This window comes from Schistocerca nitens, chromosome 9 (genome assembly GCF_023898315.1).
Source record: "Schistocerca nitens isolate TAMUIC-IGC-003100 chromosome 9, iqSchNite1.1, whole genome shotgun sequence".
NCBI lineage: Eukaryota > Metazoa > Arthropoda > Insecta > Orthoptera > Acrididae > Schistocerca > Schistocerca nitens.
The window spans coordinates 349,988,834-350,014,116 of NC_064622.1; the positions used below are offsets into that span (position 1 = coordinate 349,988,834).

The following is a 25,283-nucleotide window of genomic DNA, read 5'->3' on the forward strand; positions in this document are numbered from 1 at the left end:
AGGGTACTTTGTGCCCACCACCAAGGGAGGGAGGAAGACAAATTTCATTAAATATGTGTAACTTTCATTGACTACATACTTTTTTTAAATAGGTACTGATTTATAAGTACCGTACATAACCTGAAAATAACCTTTAGCACATTCTTAGCTATACCAACTCATTTTCCTTAATGTTTACATCTAGTGGAGGGGTACCTTACGGCCACCACCAAAAATTTTATAAACACAAATTCCTTTAAAATTTTTGTTGATTTTTATTCACAACACACCTTTTAAAGTCATACATATGTGTAAGAAGAGTCCTGAACCTGAAAATACGAACACAATATTTATTGCAAAAATTTGCATTCACTACTAAGGTTTCAATTTTTGAGTAAAGTTTTACTGAAATATTTAAAACAGTTACAGGATCTGATATAAGCAATCATTAAAAATAATAAATATTTTTTTCAAAATTTTAAGATATAAAATACCAGACTATATTACAGTAATTTAACATATGGGCACAAAGTTCCCCCCCCCCTCTCCCCTCCCGTACTAAAACGCATAATTCAGCTTAAAGTGCACATTTGTAAGTCTAGATTCGGTTGTAAATTTTCTTGGAGTACCTGTACTGTATTGTCTCATTTTTGGTTTTTTTATTATGGCATAATACCATACATGCTATAAGTTGAAAACATGCTCTTTTGAGCCGACCACGGTGGCCGAGCAGTTCTAGGCGCTACAGTCTGGAACCGTGCGACTGCTACGGTCGCAGGTTCGGATTCTGCCTTGGGCATGGATGTGTGTGATGTCCTTAGGTTAGTTAGGTTTAAGTAGTTCTAAGTTCTAGGGGACTGATGACATCACAAGTTAAGTCCCATATCGCTCAGAGCCATTTGAACCATGCTCTTTTGAAATACAGCAAACAGTTGAAACTAGCCAATAGTGTGGAATTAAACACTTGGTTTCAAATAAATTGACTGCCTCAGCGGAAAAGATTAATAAAGCCATATTTCTTTAGCAAAACCGACAAAAATAACTTCATTGTTCTGCATTAACGCTTGACTGAAATTGCCTCCCGAGGCAGATACCCCGGTTTGCTCCCAGTGAATATGGCAGCTTGCGCGCGCCAGTATAATTTTTCCGGGTAGCATCTTGCTGCTTGCTTATACAGCTAACAGCCATACTTTTGTAGCCAGAAGCGCATGCATGCGCTTGGGCTCGCTCGCAACTGCTCACACGAATCTAATGTAAACAGTTTTGACGTCGTGCTCATCGGAGGCAATTCGTTGTTATGAAGCATTGCATAGTCTTCCTAAAGCCTTTGACACATTTTTCTACTGGCAGACGCTTGTATGAGCACTGTGTTATGTTGTGTACATGGCACATTTCCTATGGCACATTTCCTTTGCAACTTAAGTTTTATTTTATTTTTTTCCCTCATTCATGTTTTATTGCTGCAGTATTATTCTGCAGTAGCGGGATGCAGTAATAGCCTATGTTAGAGTATTATTTCTTACCAGTCAAAATTTAAAAAAATTAACTGAAAACTAAAACAAAACGATCCCAGAATTCTAAAAAATTCCCGGGTGTTTCCCGGTTTTCTCCCGGATGAAAAAAATTCCCGGGTTTTTCCCGGATCTCCCGGGTCGTATACACCCTGTCTTAGCTTCATCCCAATATAGTTCCAACTTCATGACAGAGCTAAAAGTCATAAAAGATACAAATAATTTACTGTCAACCATTCTGGCTATGGCTACCCCTCCGACCACCCCAACCCCCCACCCTACCTCCCTCTTAATTCCTGACATTTACAGATAATGGTGTGCATTCGTGTATCACAACTGAAGAAAACAGGCAGTAGTAAAGGAAGCTGCAAATACTGAGGCTGCAGTACCTTAAAACCTTCCTTTTCTCTAAGTATAATATTCATTTTGAAATATTCAGCTTCTGAAGAACCTTCTCCTTACCAGACAACATTCATCTACATCTACATCTACATTCATACTCCGCAAGCCACCCAACGGTGTGTGGCGGAGGGCACTTTACGTGCCACTGTCATTACCTCCCTTTCCTGTTCCAGTCGCGTATGGTTCGCGGGAAGAACGACTGTCTGAAAGCCTCCGTGCGCGCTCTAATCTCTCTAATTTTACATTCGTGATCTCCTCGGGAGGTATAAGTAGGGGGAAGCAATATACTCGATACCTCATCCAGAAACGCACCCTCTCGAAACCTGGCGAGCAAGCTACACCGCGATGCAGAGCGCCTCTCTTGCAGAGTCTGCCACTTGAGTTTATTAAACATCTCCGTAACGCTATCATGGTTACCAAATAACCCTGTGACGAAACGCGCCGCTCTTCTTTGGATCTTCTCTATCTCCTCCGTCAACCCGATCTGGTACGGATCCCACACTGATGAGCAATACTCAAGTATAGGTCGAACGAGTGTTTTGTAAGCCACCTCCTTTGTTGCTGGACTACATTTTCTAAGCACTCTCCCAATGAATCTCAACCTGGTACCCGCCTTACCAACAATTAATTTTATATGATCATTCCACTTCAAATCGTTCCGCACGCATACTCCCAGATATTTTACAGAAGTAACTGCTACCAGTGTTTGTTCCGCTATCATATAATCATACAATAAAGGATCCTTCTTTCTATGTATTCGCAATACATTACATTTGTCCATGTTAAGGGACAGTTGCCACTCCCTGCACCAAGTGCCTATCCGCTGCAGATCTTCCTGCATTTCGCTACAATTTTCTAATGCTGCAACTTCTCTGTATACTACAGCATCATCCGCGAAAAGCCGCATGGAACTTCCGACACTATCTACTAGGTCATTTATATATATTGTGAAAAGCAATGGTCCCATAACACTTCCCTGTGGCACGCCAGAGGTTACCTTAACGTCTGTAGACGTCTCTCCATTGATAACAACATGCTGTGTTCTGTAAACGTCATACACCTTGGTGAGAATACCAATTGTTACATTAAGTTTGTGAATGTCTTCTCATTATAAGAAAATATCAAATAAACAAAAAGCTGACACTGAAAACAGAGCATGGTATCTGGAATACAAGGACAGACTTCCAAGATAGATGTAGTACCCCTCATTTACGTACTGAGGCAGCAGTGGAAATGAGAATAGAATACTTAAGTTTCTCATTATTACTATTATTAGTCGTTCCTTACTGAAAAACATCATAGCTCACAATTCAAAAGTTAGTGTCTGTCCAGTAGTCAAGTCACTTCAGTTGAACAAACATTTTAACAGCACACTAATTTTAAAACTTTCAGTAGATAAATATGAAAAAAAATTCAAAGGAGCATTCATCCAAGTTAGTACAAACTTCGCTCTGCATCCACGTTATAGTCAATGGCGTCATGTACAAAACATCTGCAAGTTATAAATACATAGGTAGAAGAGTGACAAATACACAGCTAGAATAAACAGCAAAATAAGTGAGCACTGTAACAAGCTAGGAGCAGTGTTCAGAATTCCAAATAAGTAACTAAGTGAAAAAGAGTTTTGCCAAAAATGGGCTATACTTAAACAAGTTCAGATCTTCAGCAAAATATTTGCTAATATTAGTAAAATTACAATTATTGGGGGAACTAATATATAGTAAAGGGGATAACAAAATCTGGGTGGGGGAAAAAAAAGACCAAAATGTTACATGAAAAATAGTGTCCAGGAAACCACAAACATGAATGACCTTAAATGCATCTAAATGAAAATGGGGTGACCATAACTGAAAAAAAAAGGAGAGAGAGAGAGAGAGAGAGAGACGACGAACTTCATCTATATCTATACTCTGCAAGACGCCTTAGGTGTACTGCAGAGGATACTTTAGCTACTACTATCTTTTCCACCCTTCCCTTTTCCATTTGTGAATGGTGTGCTGGAAAAATGATTGTTGGTAAACTTCCATATTAGTTCAAATTTCTCTGATTTTCTCACTGTGGTCATTTCACAAGGTGTATGCCTGACTTTTCCCTGAATGCACTCTCTCAGAATACAGTAAACCTCTCCGTGCAGCACAACACATCTCTTCTAGTGTCTGCCACTGGAGTTTGTCCATTATTTCTGTCTGCACCAACTTCATGATCTAATAACAAAATGAGTTGCTCTTCACTGAATCTTTGTTATCTCTTCTATCAATCCAAGGTCACGGACACTGATGATCAATACTTGCGAATCAGCTGAACAAGTGTTTTGTGGCTCAACAACATTTCCTTCAAATTCTGCTCTTGAATCTAAGCCTGGCATTTGTTTTTTTCCCTACAGTTTGTTTTATATGGTCATTCCACTTTACATCACTTCAATTGGTTACTCCTAGAAATTTTACAGTAGGTAATGTTTAGGATGGTTTATTGCCAATAGAATATTCGAACTGTAATGGATTTCTTTGGATATTTATACATAATATATTTATTTATATTCAGAATCAACTGCCATGCCAGTATGACTCTTCAATCTTCTGCAGGTCTTTCTGCAATAGGCATCTTCTGGCATTGCTACCTTCTTGTACACAACCACATCTGCAAATAGCTCAAGGAACTTTCAATGTTATCCACAAGATCATTTAACTATACTGTAGACAGTAATAAAGCTATCCACTTCTTTGTGTACTCCTAAAATTGCTTTTACATATGTCACCTTAGTTTGACTAAGAGTGATGAGTTCTAATAGCAAGAAAGTCCTGAATCAAGGAAGCCCTCAATCCAGTCACAAATATGGTCTGATACTCTGTAAGCTCACATTTTGTTCACTAAACGGCAGCATGCAACTGTACAGAATTCCTTCTTTATATAAAGAAACATGGCATCAACCTGGGTGCCAATGTCTACAATATTCTGGATATGCAGCGGAACAAAAGGAGAAGAGTTTCACAAACCCTCTGTTTGCGGAAGTCATGCTAACTATTATAAAGATTTTTTGTCCTCTGAAAACATCATAATACGTGGGAATACAACATATACCATAACTCAACAAAAGAATGAATTATGTACAACTGTACTAAACCCTTCTTGAAAATGGAAAGGACTAACTTTTTTTCCAGTCGCTAGGACCCATCGCTGCTCCAGTGACCTATAATAAACTACTACTGGAAGTGGAGCAAATTCTGTTGCATTACTGCTGTACAATCTCACACATAACAAGTTCAGATGGCCCACCACGACAGAGCTCTTTTAGTTGATATTTTTCCATTTTGGTACTCTTGTGAGGTTGGAAAGAAGGAACTGTATGACGATCTCCACGGAGAAACAGTTCTAGAAGAATGACTTCAATATTTCAGCTTTCTCTCCATCACCTTCCGTTTTGGTGCCAGTATGGTCACTGAATTGCTGAATGAATGTTTTCAATACACTTACTGACTTTACATAACACAAGTTATTTGGCAAAATTTCACTCTCAAATTCACTGAATGCTTCTTGCATTGCTCTCTATGTAGTTATTTTTGGTTCATTCAGCTTTTATTTGTAAACTAAACTTTGACTTTGCTTAAGTCTGTGATGAAGCTCTCCTTGATTTTGCAGCAACTTTCTAACATGCATTTTCCATGCCCTTAAAACCTTGCTCAGCACATAGTGATATAAAACAGCTAAGCACATACTGGTATAAAGCATATTGAACAACAATTTTGAATTTTATCCATTTGTGCATCACAGTTTCATCATCTGACCTGATTACTTGATGTTTACTACAGGTATTCATGTACTCTGCCATTTGTACCCTGTCACTCTTGTTAAGTAAAAATATTACCTTTCTCAACATGCTTTGTAAGACCCATCCCCATTGAGGCTATTGCAACCTTGTAAGCACTGATGCCCTACTACATGTTAACCGATTCAAAACACTGGGGTCTGTTTGTTGTTACGAGGTCTAAAACACTGCTCTTATGAAGCATTTCTCTAACTGCTTGAAGTAATTTGCATACAATACATTCAGAATAATCTCACACAAATCCCTGTCTCTGACACCAGGTTTAATCGCATGACTCTCCGATACAATAGATGGCAAATTGAAGTCTTGCCTTATCAAAAAAACGTTAACAGGAAACTTACTCGCAACATTCTGCAGGTTTTCCCTGATGTGCTCTGCTACTAAGGCTCCTGATATAGGCGGCCTATAAATGCATCTAATTACCATGTTTGAACCTCCTTTCATGCTTACCTTTATCTAAATTATTTCACAGTAGCTGATAGTGCCCAAGTATTTATTTACTTCGTATGCGTGGAATTTATCTTTGACTTATAAAGCTTATTTGTATGCTATTTTTGAAGAATTATGAGAGCGGACACAAATGAACAGTTTGTTTGCTTCACCGACAAGAGAGAGAGCCACGTAGAACTGGCAACCAACTAACACTAAGGTCCATGTCCACAACACACCGTTTCTGGCCTTGTGCTTTGTTTATGGTCACGATAAAAACTCTCTTGCTTGTGCCACTACCCATCAAAATTTCTGCTTCTGTAATGTTACGTTGGAGAGGAGTACCTACTGGCTGCTTATAAATAAAGTGCAGCTATTCATGGAGGTACAGTGTGAGCTGTAATTATCATATGGCAGTGAAACTTGGTAGACATCCTAATGCATTAATATAGAATCTATTTCCATTGGAAAAAAATTACTTTCAATTTTGGCCATCAGGTGCAAATTTGGCACTATACAGCATCTCACTGACGTCTCTAATGTTCATACTGAATGAAGTGTGTAAGCGGCATTTAAAAATAAAATCAACATTATGCCTTTCTCACTTGTTTGACCTTTTCTGCTCAGGTCTCCTTCCTAATCCATCACCTACAGAAACATTTATATATGCCTCTCCCGCATTCACAGAGCCAGATTTGCATCTGGTGGCCAAATATTTGAACTAATTTTTTTCCAGTGTAAATCAGTTCCTTATTAATGCATTAGAATGTCTACCAAGTTTCACTGCCATATTATAAGTGCAGCCCACACTGGACCTCTGTGCGTAGTAGCACTTTAATTATAACCTCCCAGTATTAGCCTCTGTGAGTGAAGAACTCTGAGAAGTGAGATGATGCATGATGCTCTCAATCAGAGTTACATCATATCTCACTTTTGGAAAGATATACCAAAGAGCAAGTTAAAGCCTGATGTTCTCAAGCCAGAACAAGTCTTTCCGCATGTCACTGGATTCTCAAGACCATATATTCATAGTGTTTTAGCTGTTCTGTTGCATTCAGAATGACTCTACTGTTTTCTAGGCATATTTATTTATACACAGAACCAAATCAAAATGTTATGAGTAGGCAGGCCCACAAACCACAAAGAAAACTTAACAAATTTGTTAACCCTAGCAAAGAATGTAAATGAAACACATCAAAAGGAATAAACCAATGTCATTTTTAATACACAAAGCGAAACCAGTGACTCCGTATATCGCAACCAAGTGAATTCGCACTTAGTTTCACAGTCATAAAGACAAGACTGCATAAACTTCTGAAAATACATCTGTCACCGAGTTGAAAAAAAGTAACAGCACCACCTATAGGTTCTTTGGTGTACTGCACTGTGAGCAGATTTTTTAGATAAAGACTGTAAATGATTATACTTTTTAATTCATGTTCTGATTTTCATGAAATAAAGTCGTGGGCCAAGCTATACTTAAGTTACCTGTGAAATCCCATTTTTTAGAGATTAGCGTGTTCGTGTGTTCAAACATATAGACAGACATAGCAGTTTTGTTATTAGTCTACATTTGGAATCTGTAATAATGTCACTAAACACCATAAAAAACCTTTCACGGCAATAAATGGGCTGTGACCATGGGCATTTAACCTATTCTTGCAATACAAATTCATTGGTACTTAACCTATTCTTGCAATACATATTCCAATCTCAACTCAGGATTTTGCAACCATCATAACATTGTTACTAAGCAGGTCATATTACCTTTAATAAGCAGTACTAATATCACATTAGTATTTTCTCTTTATGATTTGCAATGACAAACATTGTCTGAGAGTAATGTGGATGATCTATCAAGCAATTCATCATCGGTGATCCTAAGGAGAGCTTCCTCTTAACATAAAAAAAAAATTAAAAACAGCCCACATACTCAGCTATCTGCTGCCATTGTGCTGTGCTCAACAGACCTTTCGTGTGTGTGTGTGTGTGTGTGTGTGTGTGTGTGTGTGTGTGTGTGTGTGTGTGTGTGTGTGTGCGCGCGCGCGCGGAGGGTGGGGGGAGGGGGGGGGGATGCTCCACAACTCTCTGGTTGATAACAGGTGTCAAGAAATTCACACATGAATTATCACAAAATTGCCTGAGCCGCTGGTTGAGACCCCCCGCCCCCACTCAGCACAAAATCAGAGAATCAACTCTGGTAAGATGCTGCAAACTATGAACCTTGTTTGCACCCCATATATAGCCTCAGAACTCTAGCAGGAAGCATCATTCATGCAGGTATGAGCTATGATTTGCAGCTGGTAACATCCTGTGTGTTCAACAGCCATCTTCACATCTCACTTGAGACGTCCTGTAAACATAAAGGGTGAACACTGGCTTCCTTTGCCGACTTGCCTGCTATTTCCCTGAGGAGCTTCATTACCCATTTAACACTGGAACTCCTGATAATCAACATACTCACTGCCCGTGCCTGTCTCGACATGGCTGGAAAACTGGCAACTTGCTCAACATAAAGTAATCCTCTGCTGGATCAGTTATGTTATCAATGCAGGGCAGCACCTCATACCAGTTGTGAAGGCATAACGGGGCAGCTGTGTAGCCGGTTCCAGAGATACATGAATCTGTCACTCTGCCACTCACCCTTAAGTGAGGATAAACCATGAACTGGTCAGATGTGGTGCATCGGAAGACATAACAACACTGGGATTCCCAAAAGCACCGAAAGGCACTCCAATATCATTGTAGCTCAGAAAAGTGGCCTGAAGCCTATAACCCAGTGATAGTTGACCTGGTCCCTACCACCCACTGGTGGGCGTTCCAGCTTTCATGGTGGGAAACAGACAAGAGGAATTTGAAAAACATTTACATCTGGTTTTCATAAAATTTTGACAAAGTATTTGGTAAGTAATTATTATTATATGCTTTAACTTGCTGTAAATCTGCTTTATAAATTTTATATAGTACAGTTACTTCCTCACTTTATAAAACACCATTACAGTGGAACTGTTGGGCAGTTAGAAAATTTTACAACAAACAGAGATACAAAAGTGGGCAAGTAGGTAAAAAAGGTTGACTACCCCAGCAATAAACCACAGCCAACGTCGCTTCTTAAGCCAAGTCTCCTTGTGTTCGTACATAACAAGTGCAGTCACTATCCATCTCAAATTACTTTTCAGACATAAGAAATTTTACAGTGATATGCATAAATGAACACTGGCATATGAAATACTGCATGGTAATTTTAAATAAAGTTAGAAATTTCCTTGTTGCCTATTGCTTTTGTAGATGCAACAAAATCCATGGATTTACCTGCTTCTCATGATAAGCCTCGCCGAACTAGAAAGTTGGAAATAAATTTAATTTGCTAAACAACGAATCTGTATTTGAAATTTATTGTGTGGAATTATAAACAGACTGTATTACAATTATGTCCTTATATAGGACTCAAGGAAGGGAATTAAAAAGATTTTTACCTAAACCTCAACAGGCAATCACAAAAACTAAAAAAAAAGACAATAAAAAGAAATTTTGGCAGCTGCCGATCTTAACATGGATGCGACAAGCATAGTTCCTCAGAAAAGTAAGAACATGATATGCCAAGCATATTATATACCAGTTCTGTTGTGTGCTGCAGAAACCTGAGCCCTAAAATAAAGCGGGGACAAAAAAAAGTGTGATCAATTGAAATGAAGCTTTTGAGAAGTTGGATAGGTATAATGAAAATGGGAAAGATGAGAAATGAGAGTGTTATGTAGGTGCAGAACCTCTACAAGAGAAAGAAGGGAGTAGTGGTTCCAAAAGTGAGGACAGGAGCATCACTTTTATGTATCGGCAATACTAAACATTCTCTTCCTGAGAGTTAGTACTTGCCAACACTCCTGTCTCATAAGTCATTAAATCAAACAATTTCATCTGTATAGAATGTGACAACAAAATTTTGACTCTGGTGCAATGACTGTCAGAACAGTTGTATTTTCATGCAATCCATTTACTCTTTTACATTTTCTCTCTTAACTTCAGTCAGTCGAATAGTTTTCTCAACTCTATTTTCCATTCCAGATGGTCCTAGCATGTAAAACTATGCCTTTTCTCTGTGATGGATTTCTATCATAACGGAGTACTAAGCAATTTTGGTGGTTTGTAGTAGTACCCTGGCTATCTTACGACCTCTGCTTACAATAAGAGTGTTCCATTCAATCAGTGTGTGATAAATTTCAGATGTTCACATTCTATGGCTTTCTGTACATGTTCCTTAACAGACAGCATTAGATGCATGAACATTAACCTCCACCTTGTGAATAAATAGTGACTTGGCATACTGAATTTCTATTTGCAGTCTTTTTCACCGTTATGAATATCTATACTCTGCAAACCACCAGAAGTAGATGGCAGAGGATTAGTCCCATTGTACCAGTTGTTATGGTTTCTTCCCACTCTATTTTGTTCATTCCATTCAAGCACAGATTTAGGTCTTCCTGTGGCAATATGCATTTCCAAAAAAAGCTCATTATAAATTTAATAACAGAAAATGTCAAATGTTGCAGATGAACATGAGAAGCCATCTTGACACTATAACTCATCAAAAAAATGTCGTAACAGGTTACAAACCAAACAGCTATTTTGCATACAATCTGAATGGATCTATTTCCTGAAAATCTGTGACAATGGCTTCTTGCTGTCACACTTTACTGAAATATCATTTGCATCAATTTACATTAATACCAGTACATTTTCCTTTGCAGCAGTCTTCCATCAAACATTATGTTCACATAGATGAAGGACCAAATACAGTTTCCTTTCAAACAAGAGATGTCATTACAAGCACTTCATAAGAGGACACTATATCAGGTCTGGTTTGAGCACTTCATGGTATAACATTTGAAAAATGTTTTAACAAAGTTTCAGAATAGATTGAGCATAAAGATCAAATCCTGGGATGAATCAGATGATGATTGGAAGCACGTATAATCAGTTTCGGGGTAAAAATTTCAAACACTTTCTGAAAGCAATTCATGAAACTACTTAGAAAATCAATTCACAACACATTTCATTTCAATATGTCACCCAAGATATATCTTCTGCAGCACTGTACGGCTCAGAACAAGAAGCATTAGTATATATTTGTGGAGCCACAAAGGTGATTAAACATTTTAATATAAAAAAGTCTTTACGGCATTTTAGATTCTGTGACACCTTATCAACTCTATTCAATTTTCTTTTCCATTACATTTACAGGTGCAAAAATTTATGGACCAGAAGGTAATTAGGTATTCTTGCATACATGTGCAAACTTTAACACAATGAAGTATAGTCCAGGCTACAGTGATTTTTGCCTCTACAAAACTTTTGTACCAACAAAAGACACAGATACTAGATCGTGCCAGTTAGGATACACCATTACATTGCCCCAAATCCCATAAATGGTCTAATCAAACTGTAAATCAAGGCATAAGCTACTATTAATTTACACTTACAAATGTCGACCTATTTAGTGAACTTGGACTATGATACCACGGTTTTTCAGTTTCTGTTGGGCATCCTAGTGATGCCACTGGAGACAGCTCTATATTTTCAATTCAAACAAATGTACATTAAAGTGAAGTCTGGAATTATCAAAGTATTTATAGAAAGTAGTAGTAAAGATTTTCCCGCATGCCAGAAAGAAAGACAATAAAGAAAATTAAAATAAAAGCTTACCGTGGCAAGTTTGTTACATAGAGATTCGTATCTTTAATATCATAACCCGATGGTCGTGCAAAAGAAACTTTCAATCTTTTATTCTGCACCTGGAATCCATTTAGTGTTGCGATGGCACGAATAGCATCCTCAGGTTTTTGGTAATTCACAAAACCAAAACCATAGCTGTATCCAGTCTGCAACACAAACATCCATTACATAAAATAAAAATATATTATCATACATAAAATCCTCATCATGTTATTACAATTAAAAAAGAATATGAACAAACTAGACTGTTCATACAAGCCATTTCTCTATTCTCTATGAGATAAACCAATCACTTTTTCCTTGTGCCACAATTGAATGAAACAAGGTCTGCAGAGTAGCATCTGCTAATGAAATAGTCTCCTTTGCCACATTTTTCAGAAGCAGGAAAGTACGAGTGGGAAAATATGTTAACTAACGTATTTCCTATTTTACTATGAAGTGGAAATCATTACTCAAAATTTAGCATAATTTACCTATTTTAAGTATGATATTTACTCGACTATAAGATGATGCTTCTTCCCAAATTCATCATTGGTAAAATACAGTCATCTTATACTCATAGATTAAACTACTGCTGCTTAGGTCAACATTTATCTATTGTTTAATACATTGATACAGGAGTTGTCTTTCATTTAAATATGAAGCTTTGGCTGGTCAGGTCATGTGCGGATTTATTCTCAAGAATTCAGAAGAGTGGGCCTGGGCATGCAATACTCCATTCAAACAGGCTCAAGATTTTCTGATATACCAAAGCACTCCATACAGTATCAACCTTGCCTGAACAATCATGTGACATTTGAGTTGCATGGCATACTGCAAGGGAGCCTATGAACTAGTCACTACAATACTCTATCGCACTGCTCAAAATCTGACAATTCTGTGAAAGACAGGAAGAAATAGCATTACATTCTGCCATATTACAAACTACTGTTCTATTTGAACATGTTTGCAGTTCTTATATAGTTATGGATACGAAATGCAAACTTTTGTGCTGCTTTTTAAGTACAGCTTACATTCAAAGTCAAGAATGTAGTCCTTAAAAAAAGTTAATTGATTCTGAACCCAAGTCAATATTTAATTTGGTTGTGCAAGAGTTTAACAATTTACCAAATGGTTTGCACATGAGAAATTCGGATGTTGTCCACATATTAGAATTATTATGTAGTATTCTGCCTAGTGGCAGGTGCGTGTCTTTGTACGGAGAATTTCTGACAGTAATGTTTTGTGTCTACAGCGTCTGCCTTCAGTCTGCAGTAACTTCCATATTTAATGTCATCCAGATGTTCAAATCTTCTTCCTTGGGCTGTAGTTGTTCTGATCTTCCTTTTGATGACATTGTGTGTGAGCCCATCATGCCTAAGTATGCATCCGATCCAGATGACTTTCCTCTACAGCAGTGGTTGCTAGCCTTTCTGACAACAGCATTACCCCTGAGTGCAATATGATATTAGCTATTTATCCCCATCCACACTGTCACCAACATTAGCACCTACATAAATTTTAGAGCGAAAAAAAACTTTCATTGATCACTCATTTTAAAATCACGAAAGATAAGCAATGTTTAGTTTTTTGCAAAACACCTGTGGTTTTATTAAACCATGAACTATTGAGTCAATGAGACTATTGATACTGTACATTTCCAACAACATTTTTTAATAGAATGATGACACATTTGTCAAGCACAACATGAGTGCTACCTGCAACTCCTCCTCAGAAAAGAAAGCTAATTGTCAAGGGCTGGACACTCGTTACAAAACATGCTTCCTCTGTACTACTATTCTCACTAGTGACAATTGCTCACTCAACACCATTTGAAATCAACCAAATCAAAATATGTGCACTAAACTTAGGCCCCTGTTTGTTTGTCACTTGATTGCTGGCCTCCTTACTGCTAAACTGGCAGAAACTGAAAGACTTCGGGCTGCCAGTACTTCATGTCAGACCACTGTCACTAAATAATAATAATAATAATAATAATAATACAGTATACGCCCTGCAACAGGTACTGGTCATTACGAAGGGAATAATGAAGCAATTTCCAGTTTATCCTGGCAACTACCTACAATCCTGCAACAGGTATTTTCACGAGATATTTAAGCAAAAGTGAAGTACAGGTCGGCGTCACAGGTGCATGGTACTATGTACAGGATGCATGTGTAGTGGTAGGGCAATGTGAGGAAGAAGAAGAAGAAGAAGATGATGATGATACATTCATTTCACAAGTGTGTCGCGCATTAATGCTAGTATTTGAAGAAAATGTAATTGTTGATAACTTATGTAATCAGTATTATAGCCTTGCATGAAACAGAGATTAAATTATTTTTGAAAGTCCATTACCATGAAACTCCTTTGTTTTTACCATTCAGAAAATTACATTTTACCCGTAAGGGGGTAATTACCGCAGGCTGTGAACCACTGCTCTAAAGAACTGTATTCAGAATAATTTTCTTCTCTCCTCCTCTTCTCAGTACATAGTAATGTGTCACCTGATCTGTTCACTTGATCTTCTCTATTCTTCCCTGGCACCACATTTCTAAACTTTCCAGGTTATTTTTTCTTCATTCTTCTCATGGTACATGTCTCTGCTCTGTACAGGCCAATGTTCCACCAGTTTCTTCCTTAATTCCAAGCCCAAGTTGCCGATCAGCAGAGTCCTATTCTTGTTTCATGGGGACTTGGCCATAGCAATTCTTGCTCAAATTTCATTTGTGCAGTGGGCATCCTTTGTCAGCAAGCTTTCCAAGTACTTGCACTGTATCACATTCTCCAGTTAAGCAGTTATCTTCCTCGAAGGTTCCTCCTGTTTTGATATCCACATAACCTTCGATTTCTCAATGTTGAATTCCATGCCATATTTCGTTTCAGTTCCCACCAACCATCATGTGTTACAGCTGTCTTTGATTTTTGGTGACCACTGTTAGGTCACCTGCATACTTGATGGTGCTGATGAGTCGTCGTCCTATCCTGAAGTTTCCACATCCTTTCAAAGCTTCTCTCACCAACCATTCTCCATACAGTTTGAAGAGACTCCGCAATTTAGTTGCATCTTTACCCTTTGTCCCAAGTACAAGTTGAAAATACCACATAAAAACATTATCAGCTTTCAATCAACTTTAGAGCAAGATGGCGACATTCAGGAGAAACAAGAATGAGCACTTATTGAGAATTAATTGTTTAACAACGAAATAAATCATATTAAACTAACTGTAATTGTTATCATGAGACTTAAGAACAGTGGCAAGACCTTTTGTGGAAATACACTCCAATTAAAATTACTTTGAGATTGACGTTTCAACAAGTCAAGTGGTAGGGGTCAGCCACTAGCCAATCATGGTTCCTTCTCGAGCAACACACATTCACTGTGTTGCTAGCTTTGTGGGTACCCACTGCCATTGCAATCTGCCATCCGCAAAGTACTCTTAATTGAAGTATAGCACAGACAGACATCATCACTAGATTGTGGGGTGAGCGAAAGTTTGAGAACAGAACTAAATCATGACTGCAATCTTTTATTTACATATTAGTTGCTGTTACTGCAAATGAAACACACACCAGAAGACATTTCAGTCCATGTTTCACAGTTACTCAAGTACAGCATTACAGAAAGGTTGCAAGGAGAACAGTCATGCCAGCTTGGCTGAGAACTAGGGTGAATGTGGGGAGGGAGTGGTGATCAGGCAACAGACTTCATCATAGTGTCAACCATGGGAATTTTTGTCGTATACTTTGACTTTTTATGAACAGCTACAATGTTTACACTGTAGTTTGCTGGAATCCATTTGTAGTTGGAATGAACTGACTTTAAAATTGGATAAATACTCAAGAATACTATACATTTCTGCAGGAGATGGTAGAAGTCTAGACAGGTGCCAGTGGCTACTTAGGTGATGCGTGCATGTTGTTGATTCTCACCATAAGGCATGATGACAGCAAAAGAAATGTGTCAACTACTGGTTCCACGCAGCCCATAAGAGAGCAAAGGGCAGACTATATGCTTAGAAGCAAGACACAATTCGACACTCTCAGCTCAGTATAGAAGAGAAATTTGCTACGTTGTCACAAAAAAGGGCTGCGTTCTCAGGTCCCACTGTAACCACAACCTCACCTATTGCAACATATTTGGAAGAAACAACCAAATATTTGGGTCAATGAAGATTTAAATTTCACTATGTGCTACTTCTAAGATGAAAATGATTGGTTATTACTGTTGTTATTATTAAAAATAGTGATAGCATAGACAACAGGCCTTGTAAGCAAAAGATGTAGTGAGGATAAAAATTAATGTAAATCATTTCTTTTTGTTTATTTTACTTCCCTGTCTTATGAAAATGTAAACAAGCAATAAATAGCATAAATTTAGAATTGGAAAATGTTATATAAGAGTCGAGGGACATGAAAGGGAAGCAGTGGTTGGGAAGGGAGTGAGACAGGGTTGTAGCCTCTCCCCAATGTTATTCAATCTGTATATTGAGCAAGCAGTGGAGGAAACAAAAGAAAAATTCGGAGTAGGAATTAAAGTCCATGGAGAAGGAATAAAAACTTTGAGGTTCGCCGATGACATTGTAATTCTGTCAGAGACAGCAAAGGACTTGGAAGAGCAGTTGAACGGAATGGATAGTGTCTTGAAGGGAGGATATAAGATGAACATCAACAAAAGCAAAACGAGGATAATGGAATGTAGTCGAATTAAGTTGGGTGATGCTGAGGAAATTAGATTAGGAAATGAGAAACTTAAAGTAGTAAAGGAGTTTTGCTATTTGGGGAGCAAAATAACTGATGATGGTCGAAGTAGAGAGGATATAAAATGTAGACTGGCAATGGCAAGGAAAGCGTTTCTGAAGAAGAGAAATTTGTTAACATAGAGTATTGATTTAAGAGTCAGGAAGTCGTTTCTGAAAGTATTTGTATGGAGTGTAGCCATATATGGAAGTGAAACATGGACGATAAATAGTTTAGACAAGAAGAGAATAGAAGCTTTCGAAATGTGGTGTTACAGAAGAAGGCTGAAGTTTAGATGGGTAGATCACATAACTAAACAGGAGGTATTGAACAGAATTGGGGAGAACAGGAGTTTGTGGCACAACTTGACTAGAAGAAGGGATCGGTTGGTAGGACATGTTCTGAGGCATCAAGGGATCACCAATTTAGTATTGGAGGGCAGCGTGGAGGGTAAAAATCATAGAGGGAGACCAAGAGATGAATACACCAAGCAGATTCAGCAGGATTTAGGTTGCAGCAGGTACTGGGAGATGAAGAAGCTCGCACAGGATAGAGTAGCATGGAGAGCTGCATCAAACCAGTCTCAGGACTGAAGACAACAACAACAACAACAAATGTTATATATTCCTGACAGTGTCCACCTGGGGGCGAGCTGCAATGTATGATAACTGCAGAAAACTTCACAAGCCGAAACCACTCAAAGGAATTTTATTGGATGGCCGGATTCCAGAGAGCTGTGCTCTCATCATTGGGTCTTGTAGTTTAAAATGTTTTACAACATGTTGTCCATCACTGTTGCAAATCGCTTCACACTAAATCAGTGGTTCCCAAATTGTGGTTAATTACCCTCTGAGAGGTAAAATGAAATTTTCTGAGGGGTGAAAACCAAACGATTCCATTTTGTTTCAGTCATAAAACTAAATTATTTTCTAAATTATTTTCTAAAGATCATTACTATTATCACAGTTCTGTAAGACTAATACTGATGATATAAGTTATCAATAATTACTTTTCCTCAATTAGTAGCATTAATGTGGTGGAGGTTACACATTCCTCACATAGTCAAGCCACTACACGCATATGTTGTGCTTTGTGCCATACATTGCTGGTGATAAAAGTGAGACATATACGTAAGAAATGCTAAATATCGGAAGAAAATGTCTTCTCCAAGTTGTAGATAGGACTGAGTTATACTAGCTACTTTAAGATCCTAGAAAATCACAGCGAACCATTTAATTGGCTCAGTTCTGGCCTTACTTCTGTTTTTGTGCAATTCAACTACAGTAAAACTTGCTCAAATTTGCACGTGTAGAATTCGAAAATCTGCCACACCGTAAAAGTATTTCAGTCCCGACGCATTCAGTGCACTTTTACAGGCTGATTTTTTGTATAAAGCAGAACATGCCTAACCAGAAATGGAAAGCAAATCTTAGAACATATTTAATAATTAATTTATAATGCAGAAAAGAGCCTGCACAGCACTATTGTACTACAGTACATTAGTTATTCACGACTCTAAAAGGACGTTACTATTAACATCTCTCTTAAGTATCGCAAAACGAAGAAGAGGTACAGCACAGTGCAGTGCTGCTGATGTGAACCTAAAATCACACCGCTCTGTGCAACAACGAATGAGTTACACTCAGTGTTGGTACAGTACATCAAACAAAATGGTTCATTCGTCAACGTTCTGTTTGTCGACTTTCTCATCTTCCTCATTATTGACACATGCTGGTGCATACAGGAACATTGTTGCGCACACACTGCTGCAATGTGTCCAGTGAAAGAGGTGGGTATTGTTCTGTTAAACAACGGTTTTACCCGGCATGATCATAATTTTCTGCCAGTTTCAGTTGACTAGTAGCGCTTTAAGAGATACAATAACATTATGTCAAACAAATGGTGTGTACCATTACCAATTAATGAAACAATTGATGTAATTGAGGCAAGTGAAAAAGACACTCTCTCTGTGCACGAAATTAAGTTGCGTTTCAAATGTGGTAAAACATAAATTTATGAGACTTTAAGAAATAAGGATAAGTTTTGAGACAAATGGACGAAAGGGAATGAGCAAATGAAAAGAAAGGCAAAGAAGACCGGAAATGAAGAAATTAACGAAATAGTGTCGGAATGGTTTGTAAGTGCGCAGGCAAAAAAACTTACCTTTATCTGGACCCACGTTGCGGAGTGAGGCTCTGAAAGTCACTAAAGGGCTTGGAATTACGAAGTTTAAGGCATCCAGAGGATGGCTGGAGAGCTTCAAAGCTAGGCACAAGATCATGTGGAATGAAGTATGTGGGGAATCTAAGGATGAGCAAGAAAGTGTAGTAACAGAATGGAAGACAATACTGTCCAACTTAATTATGAATTACAACCCGAAAGACGTGTTCAGTGACAACGAAATGGGACTGTTTTATTGCGTGCTGCCTTTAAAATCGCTAGCAATTCAAGGTGCAAAGTGCACCTCCAGAAAAACGTCCAAGGAAAGACTCACAGTACTGCTGTGTGGAAACATGTTACATGAAATGGAGAAGCCACTGGTGATTGGAAGGTGGCAAAACCACATTGTTACACAAACATAGATGTCAGTAAGATTCCAGTCACATGGCGAAGCAATAAAAAGGCATGGATCGTGAGTGGTCTTATGGAAGAATGGCTGGGCTCTTTCAATGCCAAAATGAAAAAAGGAAATCGCGAAGTTCTCCTTTTCCTAGACAATGCAACCTGCCACTAGAAAGTAACGCTATCAAACGTAAAATTGGCTTCGTTCCCTCCAGGTTCAACTAGCCTCACACAACAAAGTGGGGTTTGAGGGCCAAGAACAAGATGCTTCAATGGCCATTGAAGATCAAGAAAATGCAGCAGCAATTGCTGAATTAATGAAAATGCAGAACATTTCATATAATGCAGATGATTGCATAAGAAGTGATGACTTTCTGTCAACTCACTCCGCTTCCACTTCAGCAACAGATTTAATAGGAATCCGCAACACAGAGGATGATGAAGAAGAAACAAAGGAGGAATAAGAGGAGCAAAATGATGCCCCTAGAAAAATTATGCCTGAAGAAGCCATAGCATACATAAACGATGTTATGCAATTTGCACCACACAAAAATTCTCCCAGCTTGTGGGAACTATTGTATCATGCAAAAAATTGCCTAGAAAAAACAATTTTGAACAGGAAATCAAAACACGTTTCCCCTTTTCACATGTGGCAAAAAAAGTGAAATGTAAAGCAAATAAACATGGGAATAACATGTATGTACATACAACAATAAACGATTTTAAAATTCAAGTGAAAATATAGAAATGCTGTGTTATTTATCAATTAGTATAATAGTCCAGTGTTCTGTTTTCCAGTGTACAGTAAATGAACTCTAATGTGCTGGAGTGAAGGTACGTAAATACAGTATATGCATAATTAAAAATTTTAGTGTACTTTTGTGCATGATACCTGACAAATTTTAAGTATCCCAGCAGTTTAGCGTAATCCGGAAACTTGTCCAATTTGGAAAATTATTTTAGTCCCAGGCAATTCTGATTTTAGCAAGTTTTACTGTATTTGTTTTGTCAACCTAGTTGGTGCCATTCTTTTACTGCGCCCAAAAAATTTAAGTCATTGTTTTCTAATGTCACTGTGTATGTCTGTGTATTCTTCTATTTCCTTATTACTTCTCAGCCTATAAGTTTCACGATCAGTAATTTTGGGACCTAATACTTTCCTAACAATCTTTCTTTCTCTTGGATTTCTTCAATATCCCTCCCTCTATTTGAAATTAAAGTTTATGCTCCATAAAGATATTTACATCCCCTATGAACCATGGACCTTGCCGTTGGTGGGGAGGCTTGCGTGCCTCAGCAATACAGGTAGCCGTACCGTAGGTACAACCACAACGGAGGGGTATCTGTTGAGAGGCCAGACAAACGTGTGGTTCCTGAAGAGGGGCAGCAGCCTTTTCAGTAGTTGCAAGGGCAACAGTCTGGATGATTGACTGATCTGGCCTTGTAACAATAACCAAAACAGCCTTGCTGTGCTGGTACTGCGAACGGCTGAAAGCAAGGGGAAACTACGGCCGTAATTTTTCCCGAGGGCATGCAGCTTTACTGTATCATTAAATGATGATGGCGTCCTCTTGGGTAAAATATTCAGAAGGTAAAATAGTCCCCCATTCGGATCTCCGGGCGGGGACTACTCAAGAGGATGTCGTTATCAGGAGGAAGAAAACTGGCGTTCTACGGATCGGAGCAGGTAGGTTAGAAAATTTGAAAAGGGGAAATGGATAGGTTAAAGTTAGATATAGTGGGAATTAGTGGAGTTCGGTGGCAGGAGGAATAGGCAGTAGAAATAGGAAAATAGGAATGCGGGTAAGCTACTACAAACAGCATAGTGAACGCATTATTGTGGCCAAGATAGATACGACGCCCACACCTACTACAGTAGTACAAGTTTATATGCCAACTAGCTCTGCAGATGACGAAGAAATTGAAGAAATGTATGATGAAATAAAAGAAATTATTCAGATAGTGATGGTTGGTTGGTTGTTTGGGGAAGGAGACCAGACAGCGAGGTCATCGGTCTCATCGGATTAGGGAAGGACGGGGAAGGAAGTCGGCCGTGCCCTTTGAAAGGAACCATCCCGGCATTTGCCTGGAGCGATTTAGGGAAATCACGGAAAACCTAAATCAGGATGGCCGGACGCGGGATTGAACCGTCGTCCTCCCGAATGCGAGTCCAGTGTCTAACCACTGCGCCACCTCGCTCGGTCAGATAGTGAAGGGAGACGAAAATTTAATAGTCATGGGTGACTGGAATTCGAGTGTAGGAAAAGGAAGAGAAGGAAAAGTAGTAGGTGAATATGGATTGGGGCTAAGAAATGAAAGAGGAAGCCGCCTGGTAGAATTTTGCACAGAGCACAACTTAATCATAGCTAACACTTGGTTTAAGAATCATGATAGAAGGTTGTATACATGGAAGAACCCTGGAGACACTAAAAGGTATCAGATAGATTATATAATGGTAAGACAGAGATTTAGGAACCAGGTTTTAAATTGTAAGACATTTCCAGGGGCAGATGTGGACTCTGACCACAATCTATTGGTTATGAGCTGTAGATTAAAACTGAAGAAACTGCAAAAAGGTGGGAATTTAAGGAGATGGGACCTGGATAAACTGAAAGAACCAGAGGTTGTACAGAGTTTCAGGGAGAGCAGAAGGGAACAATTGACAGGAATGGGGGAAAGAAATACAGTAGAAGAAGAATGGGTAGCTTTGAGGGATGAAGTAGTGAAGGCAGCAGAGGATCAAGTAGGTAAAAAGACGAGGGCTAGTAGAAATCCTTGGGTAACAGAAGAAATATTGAATTTAATTGATGAAAGGAGAAAATATAAAAATGCAGTAAATGAAGCAGGCAAAAAGGAATACAAATGTCTCAAAAATGAGATCGACAGGAAGTGCAAAATGGCTAAGCAGGGATGGCTAGAGGACAAATGTAAGGATGTAGAGGCTTATCTCACTAGGGGTAAGATAGACACTGCCTACAGGAAAATTAAAGAGACCTTTGGAGAAAAGAGAACCACTTGTATGAATATCAAGAGCTCAGATGGAAACCCAGTTCTAAGCAAAGAAGGGAAAGCAGAAAGGTGGAAGGAGTATATAGAGGGTCTATACAAGGGCGATGTACTTGAGGACAATGTTATGGAAATGGAAGAGGATGTAGATGAAGATGAAATGGGAGATACGATACTGCGTGAAGAGTTTGACAGAGCTCTGAAAGACCTGAGTCGAAACAAGGCCCCCGGAGTAGATAACATTCCATCGGAACTACTGACGGCCTTGGGAGAGCCAGTCCTGACAAAACTCTACCATCTGGTGAGAAAGATGTATGAAACAGGCGAAATACCCTCAGACTTCAAGAAGAATATAATAATTCCAATCCCAAAGAAAGCAGGTGTTGACAGATGTGAGAATTACCAAACAATCAGTTTAATAAGCCGCAGCTGCAAAATACTAACATGAATTCTTTACAGACGAATGGAAAAACTATTAGAAGCTGACCTCGGGGGAAGATCAGTTTGGATTCCGTAGAAATACTGGAACACGTGAGGCAATACTGACCTTACGACTTATCTTAGAAGAAAGATTAAGGAAAGGCAAGCCTACGTTTCTAGCATTTGTAGACTTAGAGAAAGCTTTTGACAATGTTGACTGGAATACTCTCTTTCAAATTCTAAGGGTGGCAGGGGTAAAATACAGGGAGCGAAAGGCTATTTACAATTTGTACAGAAACCAGATGGCAGTTATAAGAGTCGAGGGGCATGAAAGGGAAGCAGTGGTTGGGAAGGGAGTAAGACAGGGTTGTAGCCTATCCCCGATGTTATTCAATCTGTATTTTGAGCAAGCAGTAAAGGAAACAAAAGAAAAATTCGGAGTAGATATTAAAATCCATGGAGCAGAAATAAAAACTTTGAGGTTCGCCGATGACATTGTAATTCTGTCAGAGACAGCAAAGGACTTGGAAGAGCAGTTGAACGGAATGGATGGTGTCTTGAAGGGAGGATATAAGATGAACATCAACAAAAGCAAAACGAGGATAATGGAATGTAGTCGAATTAAATCGGGTGATGTTGAGGGTATTAGATTAGGAAATGAGACATTTAAAGTAGTAAAGGAGTTTTGCTATTTGGGGAGCGAAATAACTGATGATGGTCGAAGTAGAGAGGATATAAAATGTAGACTGGCAATGGCAAGGAAATCGTTTCTGAAGAAGAGAAATTTGTTAACACCGAGTATAGAGTTAAGTGTCAGGAAGTCATTTCTGAAAGTATTTGTATGGAGTGTAGCCATATATGGAAGTGAAACATGGAAGGTAAATAGTTTGGACAAGAAGAGAATAGAAGCTTTCGAAATGTGGTGCTACAGAAGAATGCTGAAGATTAGATGGGTAGATCACATAACTAATGAGGAGGTACTGAGTAGGATTGGGGAGAAGAGGAGTTTGTGGCACAACTTGACCAGAAGAAGGGATCGGTTGGCAGGACATGTTCTGAGGCATCAAGGGATCACCAATTTAGTACTGGAGGGCAGCGTAGAGGGTAAAAATCGTAGATGGAGACCAAGAGATGAATACACTAAGCAGATTCAGAAGGATGTAGGTTGCAGTAGGTGCTGGGAGATGAAGAAGCTTGCACAGGATAGAGTAGCATGAAGAGCTGCATCAAACCAGTCTCAGGTCTGAAGACCACAACAACAACAAAGATATTTAAGTTTTATTACAGTGCCTATGTTTACTAAATTTAGAAAGTGAATTTTTATTATAAAAATTTGCGTTGAGCTGAATGCAGCTGCCATCTCTTGACAGCAAACTTCGTTTGCAGCTTTTCCAGACTGTTTTCTTGTGTGATTCCCCCCAAGTACTTAAATTGTGTAACCCTTTTCATTGTTTGTGTTAAAAAACTTCAGTGCTTGTTTGTTGCATGTCATGTATGCAGTTTTTTTCCAAATGATATTTGTAGTCCTAGTTTTTCTGCAACTTCTTTAAGAATTTCAATTTGTTTTTGAGCTGTGGTAATATCCCTACTTAAAATTTCCAGATCAACTTCCAAGGTGAGACAATCTACTCAATATTACTTCTACCTCACTTGATTGCTTGACATGACTTTTGCTCTCACCATTCTGTAATTACCTTTTCCAAAACACAGTTAAACAGTAATGGAGAGAGTCCATCTCCCTATCTAACACCAGTCTTCGATATCAAATGAGAAATTTCTCTCATGAATTTAACTTTAGAGCTAGCGTCAGTTATCATTTCCTTAATCGTGCTAGAGTTTTACTGTCTAGCCCTTGTTCCTCTAAAATTTGGAAAAGAGATTCACGATCAACTGAGTCATAGTCCTTTTTAAAACTCCACAAATGTACATACAATATTGTTACTAGAAATCCTTTGGTGCCAGTTTTAAATTAAGAATTTGTTGCGAACTAGATTTGTTTGGTCTAAAGCCTGCTCGGTATTCACCAACTTTATGTTCTAACTGTTCTCGGGCTCAATCAAGTAAACATTGCGAAAAAATTTTGTATGTGACTGGGAGAAGAGAGATTTCTTTGTAATTATTAACATTGGTTCTAGTTCCTTTTTTTATGCATTGGATGAATTAGGGCCGTTTTACAGTCCTTAGGTATTTTCTCAGTTTGCCAGGTATGTGCTATTAGCTGAACAATCTCTTTTATAGTGTTCAGGCCAGCTGATTTTAGTAGTTCTGCAATTATACAATCTTCTCCGGATGCTTTATTGTTTTTAAGTCTTAATTTGTTTAGTTATTTTGGTTTTGTCAGGTTCTTTAGAGCCAGGGTTGGTGTTATTAGTTTGCTGTAGTTGGAAAGTATTCTCCAGTTCTGCACAGCTGAATAGTTTTTCAAAATAATTAGCACATACCTTACAATTTTCCTGATTTTAAGAGCCAAACTGTCATTTTCATTTTTGAAGCAAAGACTTTGACGTTGGTAACCGGTTAGCTTTGTTTTGAATGTTTTATAAAAGTTTCTTACATTGTTATTTTGGAAGACTTTTTAGATTTCTAAAATTATTATTACTATTACTATTAGTGGTTGTGGTTAGACACAAAGCATTAACAGCCTGAAGTCTTCCAATTTCTGCCAGTTCAGATGTAAGGAATGCACCAATGAACTGGTTTAC

The 25,283-nt window shown here is 38.4% G+C and overlaps 1 protein-coding gene across 5 annotated transcripts in view; it reads right to left on the reverse strand.

Moving 5' to 3' along the window:
• The window catches only part of LOC126203118 (protein sex-lethal-like), a 125,023-nt gene that overhangs the window by 77,828 nt on the left and 21,912 nt on the right, over window positions 1–25,283 (reverse strand). For all 5 annotated transcript variants that reach the window (XM_049937363.1, XM_049937366.1, XM_049937362.1 and 2 more), the window contains exon 3: window positions 11,845–12,020. In XM_049937363.1, coding sequence (XP_049793320.1) covers window positions 11,845–12,020 — 176 coding nt within the window. The remainder of the gene's footprint in view (window positions 1–11,844; window positions 12,021–25,283) is intronic.